Source organism: Penicillium taxi (genome assembly GCF_028828555.1).
Source record: "Penicillium taxi strain IBT 34144 chromosome Unknown utg000004l_segment0_segment0, whole genome shotgun sequence".
Lineage (NCBI taxonomy): Eukaryota > Fungi > Ascomycota > Eurotiomycetes > Eurotiales > Aspergillaceae > Penicillium > Penicillium taxi.
Genome location: NW_026643206.1, coordinates 4,715,056 through 4,728,596, shown reverse-complemented (window position 1 = coordinate 4,728,596; position 13,541 = coordinate 4,715,056). Strand labels below are relative to the sequence as shown.

At 45.7% G+C, this 13,541-nt stretch overlaps 6 protein-coding genes across 6 annotated transcripts; 3 read left to right on the top strand and 3 right to left on the bottom strand.

Moving 5' to 3' along the window:
* Nucleotides 1-68: 68 nt before the first annotated feature.
* On the top strand, nucleotides 69-2,123 carry N7495_006631 (putative nuclear RNA binding protein; the record flags this gene model as incomplete). Its single annotated transcript, XM_057209282.1, has 1 exon — nucleotides 69-2,123. One exon carries the CDS (start codon nucleotides 69-71, stop codon nucleotides 2,121-2,123), a length of 2,055 nt encoding a protein of 684 aa, XP_057063056.1.
* Nucleotides 2,124-2,422: 299 nt separating this feature from the next.
* Nucleotides 2,423-3,937, top strand: N7495_006630 (C2HC5-type zinc finger protein; the record flags this gene model as incomplete). The annotated part of the gene is made up of 1 exon (XM_057209281.1): nucleotides 2,423-3,937. One exon carries the CDS (start codon nucleotides 2,423-2,425, stop codon nucleotides 3,935-3,937), a length of 1,515 nt encoding a protein of 504 aa, XP_057063055.1.
* A 1,442-nt stretch (nucleotides 3,938-5,379) lies between these two features.
* On the top strand, nucleotides 5,380-6,039 carry N7495_006629 (SRPBCC domain-containing protein; the record flags this gene model as incomplete). The annotated part of the gene is made up of 3 exons (XM_057209280.1): nucleotides 5,380-5,436; nucleotides 5,523-5,672; nucleotides 5,743-6,039. 3 exons carry the CDS (start codon nucleotides 5,380-5,382, stop codon nucleotides 6,037-6,039), a joined length of 504 nt encoding a protein of 167 aa, XP_057063054.1.
* Nucleotides 6,040-7,580: 1,541 nt separating this feature from the next.
* On the bottom strand, nucleotides 7,581-7,799 carry N7495_006628 (uncharacterized protein; the record flags this gene model as incomplete). Its single annotated transcript, XM_057209279.1, has 1 exon — nucleotides 7,581-7,799. The coding sequence occupies one exon, from the start codon at nucleotides 7,797-7,799 to the stop codon at nucleotides 7,581-7,583; it is 219 nt and encodes a 72-aa protein (XP_057063053.1).
* A 711-nt stretch (nucleotides 7,800-8,510) lies between these two features.
* On the bottom strand, nucleotides 8,511-9,317 carry N7495_006627 (GPI anchored serine-threonine rich family protein; the record flags this gene model as incomplete). Its single annotated transcript, XM_057209278.1, has 4 exons — nucleotides 8,511-8,898; nucleotides 8,953-9,087; nucleotides 9,139-9,217; nucleotides 9,269-9,317. The coding sequence occupies 4 exons, from the start codon at nucleotides 9,315-9,317 to the stop codon at nucleotides 8,511-8,513; spliced, it is 651 nt and encodes a 216-aa protein (XP_057063052.1).
* A 1,678-nt stretch (nucleotides 9,318-10,995) lies between these two features.
* N7495_006626 (alpha-amylase) lies at nucleotides 10,996-12,960 on the bottom strand (the record flags this gene model as incomplete). The annotated part of the gene is made up of 6 exons (XM_057209277.1): nucleotides 10,996-11,291; nucleotides 11,344-11,566; nucleotides 11,630-11,650; nucleotides 11,708-11,731; nucleotides 11,788-12,383; nucleotides 12,447-12,960. 6 exons carry the CDS (start codon nucleotides 12,958-12,960, stop codon nucleotides 10,996-10,998), a joined length of 1,674 nt encoding a protein of 557 aa, XP_057063051.1.
* Nucleotides 12,961-13,541: the final 581 nt, after the last annotated feature.

Genomic DNA, 13,541 nt, shown 5'->3' with positions numbered 1-13,541 from the left:
ATGAAATGAACATATTGTGCTGACTCTCCCTTTCAACCAGCTCTGAGACTCAAGTTTACCAGCTCGCTATGGATGCCGACTCCACTCCCGTACAGCAGCACTCCTCGCGCAAACATTTACGCAACAGCGACGAAGACAACGAATCGGACCTGAGTTCCGATGTCTCAGGACGGTTTGACGATGCCGAGGAACTGGTCATAGAGCTAGACAGCTGCAATTCCCCGTCGGCAAAATCGTCCAAACGGCGTCGATCGAGCGATTGGCCGTTGCCAGATGAGGCCGCAGACTATGGACACCATGATCGTCGCAACGTCCAGAAAATGGGAAATCCGACGATTAGCTACAGAGCCTCACCAAAGGCATCACCGCGTATTTCAGTCGCATCTTTTCGCAACAGGCATAAAGCAGCATCTTCAACCAGTCCTCGTAGCCGCCTAGGCCGGCGTTCACGTTTCGTCGAGGCGACAATGAGCGACAGTGTCAGTGAGAAGCCACCTAGCATATTCTTTCGCGAAGGAAAAGGGAATGGCCAGAATCGAGGATCAGGGATCTTTCGATTTGGTAAAACAATCGCAGCAGCCTTTAATCCGTTTGGAGTCTGGGGCAAGCACCCGCCTGAACATGCAGCCAAGCCTGAGTCCGAGACGGACGCCCTTACCCAAGCTGAAGCGGCATATGCCGAACTAAAGAAGGCAGGCTTTAAAGGTACCAATAAAGGTGCATACACGCAAAAACAGCGTGTCGACCCGGCCATAGCGGATGAGACCTGGCAGGCAATTGCAGATAAGATGGGCATGAATACCGCGATTGGAAACCCAATGCCCAAATCTAATGATCAAAATAACCATATCACATCTCCACGGGCTGCTTCTAAGGCTCATAAGCATTCATCCCATGATTTCTTCCTTTCAAGCCCACCGTCACTGCCTTTTATCAAACATGAATCGACCGTTCCGTCGACATATCCGTACCCTGAGCAGTCCCAAGACTTTGAAAACAACATAGTCAGACGACAGAAGTCCCGCAAGGAGCTGACACGCCAGGCCAAGCTTCTCAAGAAAGTTAGCAATCTCGAGGACAAACTAGAACGCGCACGGAGAGAACTTCGCACTCTTGCTGGCAACGAGGTAACGCTGCCCCCCGTTTCTAAAGAGACAAAACATGTCGATCTGGAAATGGATCCAGTTGTTTATCCTCGGAAATTTGTTCCTGGCGCACTGCCCAGCCTTCCGTCAGAACGACTTCTTGACCAACAAGATATCCTTGCCGATATGCCCCAATTCGACGTCGAACAACACACCGCTTTCACCCCGATGCAAGAAGGTAGCGCGTGCCTCGAAGAAAACCAATCAGCTTATAGCACAAAGGTGGTCACTAAGTCCCCAAGACGGCGTGAATCCCGACCATCGATCCTGGGTAAGGAAAGCTCTTCCCTTAAAAGGAAGTCTCCCGATCCTGAACCTGTCGCTAGTCGGAAACCTCATCAGCCCATCCCGACGGGCCACCTGGACGAACAACCAAACGAACTCGAGCAATTAATCGACGCCGGTCTCCTCAGCCCATCACGCCAAGCAAAATGGCAAAAATCCGACGCCGGCGACAGCCCGGGAACGGTAGAACGCACAAGAAGTGAGAATCAGGACGGCACTCCAACAAAGATGTACACCCAATCCTGTCTGTCTTCTCCCAACCAAACTCGCCCGTCAACTGTCAGATCTCCGCTTCTGGTCCGTACGTCGCGGGGCTCGTTTGACTTGCGCTCTATTTCTATTGACTCTATTCCGGATCCAATAAGTAATGATCTTGTGTTTTCGCCATCCCCGCCGCCCATTGAAACCCATCAAGCCTTCTATTTCCAACAGCACTCTCAACTTGATCCAGGACGTACTGCGCATTCGAACTTTAGTCCCAGTCAAACACGGGGCTCCAAGTACGATGAGGAAGTTCCTCCTGTACCTCCTCTGCCGAAAGAACTTCCCACAGCTGCCTTCAAAGAGAACAAATTACCCAAGAAGAAAGCATCTGGAAGAAAGGCTACGGCGCTTTCTCCACAGAATTCGTCGGTACAGAATCAACATCAAGCTCAACAGCCTGCTTTCCTGTGGCCGGAGGACTGTTTTTGATACTCTGTTCAACGTGGTAAAGAGATATGTGGTGGAATTTGACGTTTCGAAGGTTTTGGTTCGATCAACGAAGTAATTCCTGCTGTTCGCTAGGCGTGAGTGACGAGGTAATGACTTGCTATGGATACCCTGGAGTTTATGTCTTAGGCTTATTGCTTTAAATCTACAATTTTGATATTTCAATGCCTCACAATCCAATTAATTTTTGAGTGGACATAATGACATCTGTAGAAGTATTTTATAGCCTATGGGGCGGGTCCCCCGCACTCCCACACATCATCTTTTCTCCATCTCCAACCATGTCCAGTATCGCAGCCTGGGCTTTGCCCCGACTCGGTCAGCTTCTTCCAATCGATGAGGAGTCACTGTCACAGATCATAGATTACTCTGCCAGTCTATCCAAAGAGGCCTGTGCCGACCACCTCAAGAACCTCCTTGGAGACTCGCCCGCAGCTCTAGAATTTATCTCCTCGTTCAACGCGCGCCAGAATAGCCGACCGGCGACCTCATCTACCCCTCCTGTCCAGAATACGCAAAATAATGCGCCGCCATCAAATAATGAGCGACCGAGGGGAAAGAAGAAGAAGGAGAAGAAGCCGCTACATAGCGCAGGCCCAGTGCGCCGACCAGCGAACTATGGTGATGTGGGAGGAGGCTACGTGAAGGCTGACAAGGAAGAGGACTATATGGCTGCCAACAAACGGCCCTCAAACCCCAGTCTCTCTGCGCCAGGCCCCTTCATATCCTCCCAATCTCAATCAACCCTGTCTGCTCCCACGCCGAAACAACCTCCCTCCGCTTCCGGTCCCTTGCTCTCGGACATGCTTCCAAATGTGCGATCAAAAACGAGCAAAACGAATCGAAATACTGGAGGTTCAGCAGGCCAATCAAAAGGCAAAGGCTCTATCACTACAAATGATATTTCTGACCTGACAGCTGCGATCGCCGCATTAGAAGTCTCAACAAATCCAACCCTAGGTACGGGACAGCGACAATGCTCCTGCTACGCCACCATACACCCCCTCTTCGACCCGGCCCCGAACTGTTTGAACTGTGGGAAGATTATATGCTCATTGGAAGGGTTGCAACCATGCTCCTTCTGCAGTACGCCGCTCCTCTCCGCAGAAGAAGTCCAAATCATGATTCGTGAACTACGAGCGGAGCGTGGACAAGAAAAGATGCGCGCTCACAATGACGGCGCTCATCACGATTCCGGCCCTAAACCGACCGGATCTGCGCTCGCGACACCGAACAACCTGGATGCAGCCAAAGCCCATCGCGATAGATTGCTCCAATTCCAGGCCCAGAATGCTCGACGAACAAAGGTGGTCGACGAAGCGGCTGATTTCGAGACGCCTAATGTGGCTTCGACGCTCTGGATGAGTCCGGCTCAGCGCGCACTTGCGCTGAAAAAGCAACAGCGCATTCAACGCGAGATGGAGGAAGCAGCACGTCCAGAGTGGGAAAAGAAGAAGACTGTCATGAGCCTTGATATCAAGGGTGGCAAGGTCCGCAGGGTCTATCAATCTTCCGTTGTTGAATCAACCCCAGATGTCATTGAGCCTGATCCTGTGGATGTTGGTGCCGAAGGGCCGTCTGAAGGCAAGGGACATGCTTTCAGTCGAAATCCGCTTCTTGCCGCTGGAGGTTTGATGCGTCCTGTTTGGCGCACTCCAGAAGCTAAGGCTGTAGATGGAGTGGATCGGGCAGAACGTAAGCAGACATGGCGACGTGTGCAAGACGATAATGAGGATAATGAGCAGTGGATTTTAGATGGGGGAGTTCGTGGACATCAAGAAGAGGAATCAATATAGCCTAAACTAGATACTAAATTTTGTATTCTGCCATGTCCAATTAGGACCTTCTGATCTGTTAGTGTCACTACAAGATATACACCTCATACTCCACATAGCCACTGCTGGTCTAGGCCGCGGCAAATAACATTGGAAAGAGAATCAGGTTATAGCAAACTCATTTGTCGAGCAGCTGTCATAGCGGCGAGAATCTAGCCAGCTTATATTTCCATATCGGTAAACGTGCTCCAATTATGGTTAGTAGTTCATATTAAAGAACCTTGGAAGTAAGCTATCTACACTCTAGTCATCCATGGTATATTTTGGGCAATTCCGAGACCATGGACGGATTATTACTTGTAAAATACGAAGTAAATCATACCATCGACTGTAGATATCTGATATACTTAGGTATTAAAAAATGTAATCTGGATCATCATTTCGTTAATAGAGTATATCACTGCTCAGAAAAGTGTCCAGGACTTGAAGAAACTCTGGATGTTGAACGCTAAAAGGAAGAGTATCCTTTATGAATATCGCTAGATATCATATTAAGCAGGGAGTATATGTATTAGATATTCTCCAAGGATGTAGAGTATATCTAGTTTCCCATGAATAGATAGCCTTATAACTTGTGGAATGTAATTATCAAGTATGTAACATGGCTCAATGTTTCTCATTACTTAAGTTGAAACGGACAAGCCTGTTTCTAACGTTGATGAAAGCTAGTGGAATATCGCTGTCCACCTGCAGTTGGGTTCAATTCAACAAGAGAAATCAGCATCCTTATTTGTGTCCATGAGTAGGTAGCGCACTAATATTAATGATTCTAGCTAGGTAATGTTAGAGCTGAGGTCACCTGGGTGTCTGTCTAGGGAAACAGGTCCTCTCTTAAGTAGTATGTATAAATTCCACTTCCAAGGTTGAAACTACCACATAGATATATTGTGCAAATGAAGCTTCGAACACAGTTCCAGAGGTCTTACAACTATGAATCTTAGGACACTTTTTAAAAATCAACCTTTTGGACAGGGTATCATTGATATGTGAAAGCTATACATGTTACCCTGCATTCTTCCAAGGTCCTCACCTAGGTGACTATAGGTACCTGATTTCTTCTGCCTGAGGCTTTCTATTCCAGTGTACAGTTGTTTAAAAAGGTCTGACCTGGATGTGTTTGGCCCATAGAAATCCTAGATTCAAAGGTGTATCAGGGCATTAGATAATGCATTGGAACTTAAAAGGCCCATAATTTCACTAATACTATCATCATTATTAGGCCTTACCACGAATAGTTATATTAAAGTCAAATACTAGGTGTATGTAAGCAAGTTGAGAGCGGCTTACTCCACGCTTTATGCGCACGCACCTTAAAATAGTACATTGCTTAACTCACCGCGCATTTCCTCCTCCATTTTGATCAGACAGTTTCATCTCCCCAACTACCACAGGATTGAATCAACATGGTCCTCGAAAGCAAGATCGAGATTGATGCCCCACCTGCCACGGTGCGCGAAGTGGTACGCGATCAACTTGATTCCCACCTATCTATGAAAAAGGGGTTGAGATATTGGGAGTACTAGTACTGACACTACCTTCTGTCTAGCTACTCAACTTCTCATCCTTTCCCGAATGGCATACCGAGTGGCTAAAGAGCATCGAGATCCTGGATAAGAGCAAGACTGGAGAGACCCTCACAGCGGGTGATAAAGTCAAAGTTTGCATCGAAGGGTTTAAGTTCGTGGCTGAGATCAAGGTGAGTACCCCTAAGGATTATTAGAAGCAAAGTACTCTGTCCATAGGGCTGACAAAAAGGCTTTTTATAGGAGAACTCTGAAGAATTATTCTCGTGGCAGGGCCCACCAGTCTTCACTATTGCTGGTCTTCATGGATTCCGCATGGAACCTATTAAGGACGGCAAGGCGACCTTGTTTACACAGTCGGAGGACCTGAAGGGTCTGTTGTCCTTCTTGATGAGCCCTTCGTTCCTTGGAAAGAGGATGCGCGCCGACTATGCTGTTTTCAATAAGCACCTCAAGGCCCGCGCCGAGGCTGCTGTCTCTTCCTCGTCCGAGCCAGCTTCTGAAACTGCTGCTCCCCTTCCCGAGTCAACTTCCACTTAATGTGGCGTTAAGCCAGGGGTGATCTGCAAAGATGTTGATGTTGTTGAGCACAGATATCGCATTATGAGCACGCACCTCTGGCATGATTCTTATGGACTTGGTTTCGTTCCGCCTTTCTATGTATACCCCATTTTGTGTGTAATTTCCCTAGCTATATGCTTTAAATTGACTTTGAACTTCATTATAATGTGATTCCTCTCTGCTGAAAACATCCTGTCATTCAGTTGCCGGGTTTAGGAATTTCGTCAAAACAGTCGGGACATTTGGCCTTTTAGCCCCCAAACAAGAAATCTCCACCTCGATATTAATCCTGCAGCGATGAGTGGCAATTTGAAACCAAAATACATATCTGCAGGGCCACAACGTGGCACGATACATTTTACGAAATATATGGATAGAAGATGCGTCACATCCATACTGAACTCCCGGACGTGAACTAGGTCCTGTTCTAGTTGTAAGGCCGCGTACATAAGTTCTTCCGGCTATTATTTAAGCATAAGTACGCGCTTATGTAGTATTTATAGAACTCTCAAGTTAATTTAGATCATCATTCATGGTACCTGCTGACCTGGATTGTGGACCCTTGGGTATCTTAGCAAAACCCATTACCTCCCTTCTTCCAACAGTAAGTATCCATGGATGCCCAAGTGTGTCGCTCACTGTAAATATGGATATTATCGAGATAATCAGGATAGCTTCCAGGTCAAAGGCATTTTTGTGTGCATTCCAATGTTTATACTGATTGAAACTACTGCAAAATTGATATATCCAAGGCTATGTTTGAGCCCTAGAGTTACTCAGGTAGGTATATATCTGTGGTCTGGGAGTAATAATACTCAGTAAACATCCATCAATTGTACCTTGGTACCTACCCAGGGGAAACCTTCCAGGATTGCCCGGGTGGAATTGAGTTGAATAAGGGCAGTGGACCTTGGATATGTCTGTAGAATAATTTGCTTTCTATCTCCAAGCTCCATCTCCCAAGGGAGAGATTGATAATTCCAGCTCCAGTAATAAACTCAACGCAAGTAATACCCAAGGCCAATAATATGTGTGCCGATACCCTGGATCTAGATACCCATATCGATTTATTGTTATCATGTAGATCCTGGAATTGGATCCCAGGATTGACTCCGTCTAAAGTATTTAGGCACAACTGTCGTATCCTGGTAATAGCTCAGAATGCCGTGAATGTCCTCCGCCTTTCCTACTTCTGCCAAGACCAGGCGTTTCCACGAAGGAGTAGAATAACAATGGATCGACAAAGCTTAATACCACCTGCTGCTGCTACCTATGCAAGGTGGGCACTGGGAAACTACCAATCTGAATAGTGCGCTGATAGCATGATTTTTCGATTTACAGACATGGCATCCAGTGTCACGAACCCGGATATATTGTTTCTCTTTAATGTAGACTGGCTTGTCACGAAACTCCTTTACGCACCAGTCCCAAGCCGCTTCACTAATGAGAGGACCGCTGATCATAACGGCTTCTGCTAATTTAACATCGTTACAAAAGGCCTCATCACACTAGCCAGAATATTACTTCAATTTGCTCATCACAACTACCATAGCCAGCTCGCGAACCGTTGCTCCAGGCGCTTGACCATTCAATGCCATTCGCAAAGCAGGATTCGGATTGAGCTCGTAATGAATTGGAGTGCTTCTGAAACTAGGGAGTGGACCTTGGCTCCTATGATCGAATAAAATGGTGGTATCATCGGATAGATCGACCATACCGTCTCTTAACTCTTGTGTCATTGCTAATAGCGCTTGAATTTGAGAGAGAATAGTTATCGTGGTGATGGGAATCATGGAGAAAGATGAAAAAAGAGTATCCGAATCTGACCATGCGTCGTCCATTTGTTTAACTGATCATTTGACTAAATACTCTACGACTTGCTTGTATCAACTAACTACCTAGGTTGTCCCGGAGAAAGATTAAGATTAGTACAAGGCTAACAGCTACCTAGTCTGGTGTGAAGTATTCTTATAAGAGTTCGAGACTTCGTAGGATTGGGTCATAGACTATATAGTACTCTGTATTCGAGGGCTGTTGTTTTATTGTCGCGTAACTTCCAAGGTACCAAGGCCACCCAGAGAAATGTGCCTCGCGAGTTTAATGATAGGTAACGGTATATCGCATCACGGGTGTCCTCCTTATATCTTTTCCTAGACAGAAGCAGGAACTGCTTCTACAGGGCATCTGAATCAAGAGTTATGGGAGCTCTGATCTCAATGTCGTACAAATGTCATAAACGGTAATGCGCAGTAACACCCATGAAGTCAAATAGGTATAGGTCTAATATTAATGCCGAGGCAGAAAATTAATGTAAAAAAAGCCCATCACGAATGGCGCAAGACAACACCAACGGTCTTCGTCCCCTTATATCCAGTTTCCAATCATACACAAAAAGTAAAGCCGAAGTAAAGCCGCAATCCGAAAATATACGGCCTTCCTCAGACCTCACTTTACAAAGCGAAGGCAATGGCACCGGCGAATAGGCCGGCAGCAGCGGCCGGGCCTGCGAAGAGAGCAACGGCGGCACCAGTGGAAGTCTGCGCGGCGGAGGAAGAGGTGGTAGTCGAGGTACCAGTTGAGGTACCAGTAGATGTACCAGTAGAGGTACCGGTGGAGGTACCAGTAGCAGCAGTACCAGTAGTGGTGGTGCTATCAGATGTACTGGTGGTGGTGGTCAGGCCAGAGGCAGTAGAGGTGGAAAGACTAGTGGTGGTGCTGCTGTCAGTGGTAGAAGAAGAAGAAGAAGAAGCCGATCCAGTAATGTTGAACTGTCCAGACTGAGCGAGGATTCCAGAGCTGGTATCGGTGACGCCCAGCAGGTTGATCTGGAAGCCGTGACTGATTTGCAAGTTAGTGTCCAATCGCCAAAGAGCCTCATAGTCATGTGCTTACCCGTCAGAAACACCGCTGACGCTATCAATGGTGTAAGAGCCCTTGGAAGTTTCAACGTCGGTGGCGACGGTCTTGCTCACAGTGGGGTAGACTGCGTTGTTGACAAGCAAGATATCAAACTTGGAGGCATCAGAGCTGTCTATTGTTAGTGATGCATAAACGTATATCAAAAGTAGCTGAACATACTCGACAGAGGTCCACTTCACAGTGAGCGAGCTTGAAAGAGCGACATCCTCACCAGTGGTGGGCTCAGTAACCTTGATAGCTATAAAAATTCATTAGAAAATCTTCGGCGCAAAAGTACAGACGGACCTACCAGCAACGGAGAGGGCCAAAGGCACAATAGAAGCGAGTGAGAAACGCATATTTACGAGATGCGAGATTATAGCGAGTGGATAAAAGGTGAGTTTAGATAGAAGAGATTCAATGTTAAAGAGAGGAAGATTCAGATCTCTAGAAAGAGTGGGAGTGATAATGCTAATTAAGTAGAAAAAGACACGGCAGAAGTCATGCCAAGCGATGATCAAAAAAATAATAAAAATTAAAAGTAAGCATGCAAGGTGGAACGAGGTTCAGTAAACGGGTCTAATAATATCTGAATCAACTTTGAATTACTGGCATTGCGCGGAGTACCGAGGATGATATTGCGGAAATGACTGTTATGCTGTGTCGACGTTCGTGAACATTCACTCCAGGAACCACCTACGTAGGGTAACCATGGACCCTCAAGTCGAAAATCGAACTAGTTTCAGAATTGACAGTTGAAAACTCATATTCAGCCAGGAACAGCGGAATCCGCATCCACAGTTACTAGGAGAACGCCCCTTCACGGAACACTCTGTATCCGGTCTCCGTACGAAGGTAACAATGAAATTGAAGGCCATATACAGCTCTATGCCGTATCTTGAATTAGATGATTGGGCCGATAAGAAGTATAACCATTAGTTGGATTTAGCGCAAAAAGACCCTGTGCCAAGGCGCTATGTGTATTTGGCTATACTATATCAAGACAAATATCGCATTAGTTACTGTACGGGCTGTGCGTTGGTGGTATCACAGCCGTGCCAACTTGCAAAATTTTAGGTGTGTAAATTTGCAAACACAGAGTGTAAAATACATAACACTCCACTAATCAGGTAATCACTCCACAGGGTAATCACTCCACAAGGTAATCGTTCCTGTTAAACCCTGTAAGGAAGACCTACAAAATTTGCCAGTTATTTGCCAGTTACTTGCCAGTTTAAGCATTTCTGAAAAAAGGGGTTCAGAGATAAGACGCAATTTCCACAAAAAGCCCTCAATCAAGTAGATAAGACACCAGTTTAAGTCCCTTAAAAATGAGTAGCTCTTTTATTTCTGTCCAATAGGTGTTAAACAAGGGTAGTATTTACCCCACTCAGAGTGGAGTGCCCAAGTGTGCTATATTAAACCTCATTTCTTTACAGTAGATTAATCATGTCTTTTTGGTAACGGAGTACGGGGTCCGGAGGAACTTTGGACGGTCAACGGCGATTACAAACCAAGTCCAGTAAATTCCGTAAGTCATCACTTAGCTAACGCAGGAACAGACCATTTACTAAATAGGAAGAGGCATAGCCAACTGTTTAGCGTAACTTAGGGGTTCACTTCCGAAGACTAAGTGGAGCCGGAAAAAAAAGAAAACTAACGATTCATTGGTCGGGATTCATGGAACACTTCGGATATCTTAAGTGAGACATCCATGGTCGTTTCTCCCTATTTCAGGAACAGGCAATTTTCTGGTCTTTTTCCACAATTGCCCCAGACGTGCAGTGCCTGACACCTTAACGCTCCAACCATTTCTGCTATTTCGTTAAGGACAGATAAGCGCTAAAGCCATTGTATAGTTTCAATCTAAATCATCGCTTGAAAGTGAGAAAATACCGGAATTTCGGATGCATAAGTTGAAAATATTATCTTAAATCCGTGGTTGAAAAAACTACTTTTGAGAGAATTTATGGCTGTAGCCTTGGCTATATCAACCAAGGACTGAGAAAAGTCTAGTATTTATAAATATCGACGTCACTACCAGACAGTGTCAGCAGCCACAAGTGGAGAAGGAAAGGATAGTTCGTACAAATTTGGATGCAAGTTCACAGTGCTTGAATCAACCCAGACACTAACACTCATTGAAGTGACCGGAAAAATACCGTAACCCCATTTGTCAATACTGACTGGGACGTGATGGTTCCCCAATATGTCAATCCAACTCTGACTCGTATTCCATACACCGACGTACATGCGTTTCTTTGCGGGCCCTGCATTGCTAATGCAACATGCAAGGCCTGAGGTGTGATTGGCATTACCATATCGAACAAAACCTACAACTTGGGTCAGTTGGGACGAGCCTGATTTTAAAGGGGTGGCACACACCTATGCAATTTGGTTGGTCGAAATAGTCTTCTTGTTCACCATATGCATATTGTTTTCTCGCTTGAGTTAGAATGGGAAGTTTACCGCCACAGGATGGGGTCATCAGTTGCTTGACATTAGCTCGAATCCCATACATGTCACCGTAAAATATGCAAGGATGCCCATCCTTCCGGAGAAGAATTAACGCGTACGCTAGTAATTTGAATGATGAGGCTACAGGTGTCTGGAGATGCGGTTAGTCACGAAGGCCCCGACATGATCAAGTCGATGAGATTGTTCCCCTTACCTCAAGCATCTGCCCAGGTTGCTTCAAGCAGTCAGCATACATCTTATGTACGGTGATATATAGTTCGACTGTACTTACTGTATCGTGATTTGCAACAAAAGTCTTTGATGTGGCATTGATTAGTGACATCGGGCACGGTGAGCTTCAGAATTACTTACCACAGCTTGGTCCGGCCTGGTCCGTACTAATGTATCATTGAAAACACCACGAAGATCTCCGCCTTGTATCTTGGATAATTTGGAGAAATTATAGACTAAAGGAACGTCGTACGCGGCAATCTTGTTCTCGACATCATCTAGATACCGATGAAGATCTCGTAAGTTTCCGCTCCAATATTCGCCTATCACAAAGAGGTCCTTGTTGGCAGTTTTTCGAACATGGTCAACGAAATCCTTCTGGAAGGCAGAAGAGAAATGCTTGGACGCATCAAATCTCATTCCATGGAGAGATAAAGTGTTCGTAATCCAAGTGCCCCAATTGAGGAGATCTCCGCGGACTTCGGGATGCGAAAGATCTAGATCGGCAAACATCAGATAGTCGTAGTTTCCATTTTCATCGGAGACATCTGCTGCCCAGTCCTTGGCCGGCCCAAGAATCTTATAGATGGCCTCTTTCTTGCTCTTTTCATCCCAGTCAACGCCGCTGAAGTGTTGCCAGTGATATTTCATAGAACTATATAGATCACCACGACCGGGAAAATTAAATCCAACCCAGCCTTCTATGTCTGCTGGTTCAGATATTTCAACATCCCGTCCTGGAAAAGAAATAAGATCAATATCAATCTAAATAAACGAAAAAATGCCAAGATAACACTTACTTTTAGGATCGACCTTTACGGCCGGGCATATCTCCGGAAAGTCCGCGCCAGCCTTGTGATTGAGAACGGCGTCCCAAATGATACCAATTCCCATACTCTGGGCTTGATGCACAAAGTCCTCAAGCTCTTTCCTGGTGCCCCACTTGGTAGAGATGGATCCCTTTTGATCAAACTCGCCCAAGTCAAACAAGTCATAAATGTCGTACCCATTACCTGAGGGGTCCATGCCTTTACATCCTGGAGGGACCCAAAGCTGATCAACACCAATGGCTTTAAAACCTGGGAGGGCAGCTTTGAGCCGATTCCAATGTCGCTTATCAGAGGGCACATGCCATTCGAACGCCTGCATAATTAGCGTATTATCTGGTGCAGTCCACGAGGGGAGCCGATCCAGATGTTTAGCGGCATCTTTCCATATAGGCCAAATGTCAGAAGCTGTATCGAATGAGAAGCTCTGAAAATAACCTACCTTCTCTCTCAAGCATCCGGCTGTTCCGCCGGGGGCGTAAGGCATGATATTAAAGAGAACATTCTGTAATATACAATATTCCAATGTCAACGATTGTTTCTGCTCTTCTCTTTTCTCCCTGTATTTGAATGTGAAGATAGGGTAAAATAGAATAGATGCCAATTTTAATAGAAGTGATTAAAGGGGCTGATTTTGCGTAGCCAGGCCACGCATTCGCATCCATTGTAATGGGATTGTACTTATTCGTATCCCTAGAATAGAATCGCATGGTCGTTGAAAATTTCAAATTGTGGGGCTTTCCATGTTTCACTTTACCAGATATTACACGCTCGTATTGGCCACCCAAAGTAGCCCCTGGCTACAAACATGATTGAAGGACGCTGAATAGTCAGAAATAAGTAATATACCCTTAGGTAACGTGATATTTGAAGGTTTCGATCTTGTAACAAGAGAGGGAATGTGTTATGTATGTACAAAACAAGTTGGCCGATATAGACAAAGCAAAAAAAAAAACCCCTTGAAAAAAAACAGACCCGCGCAAGAAAAATGATTCAAATGTTTGAAAGCCATGCCGATCGTGGAAAGATGGATGAAGAAGCAGAATTTGGTATATTAGAAAATGTCAT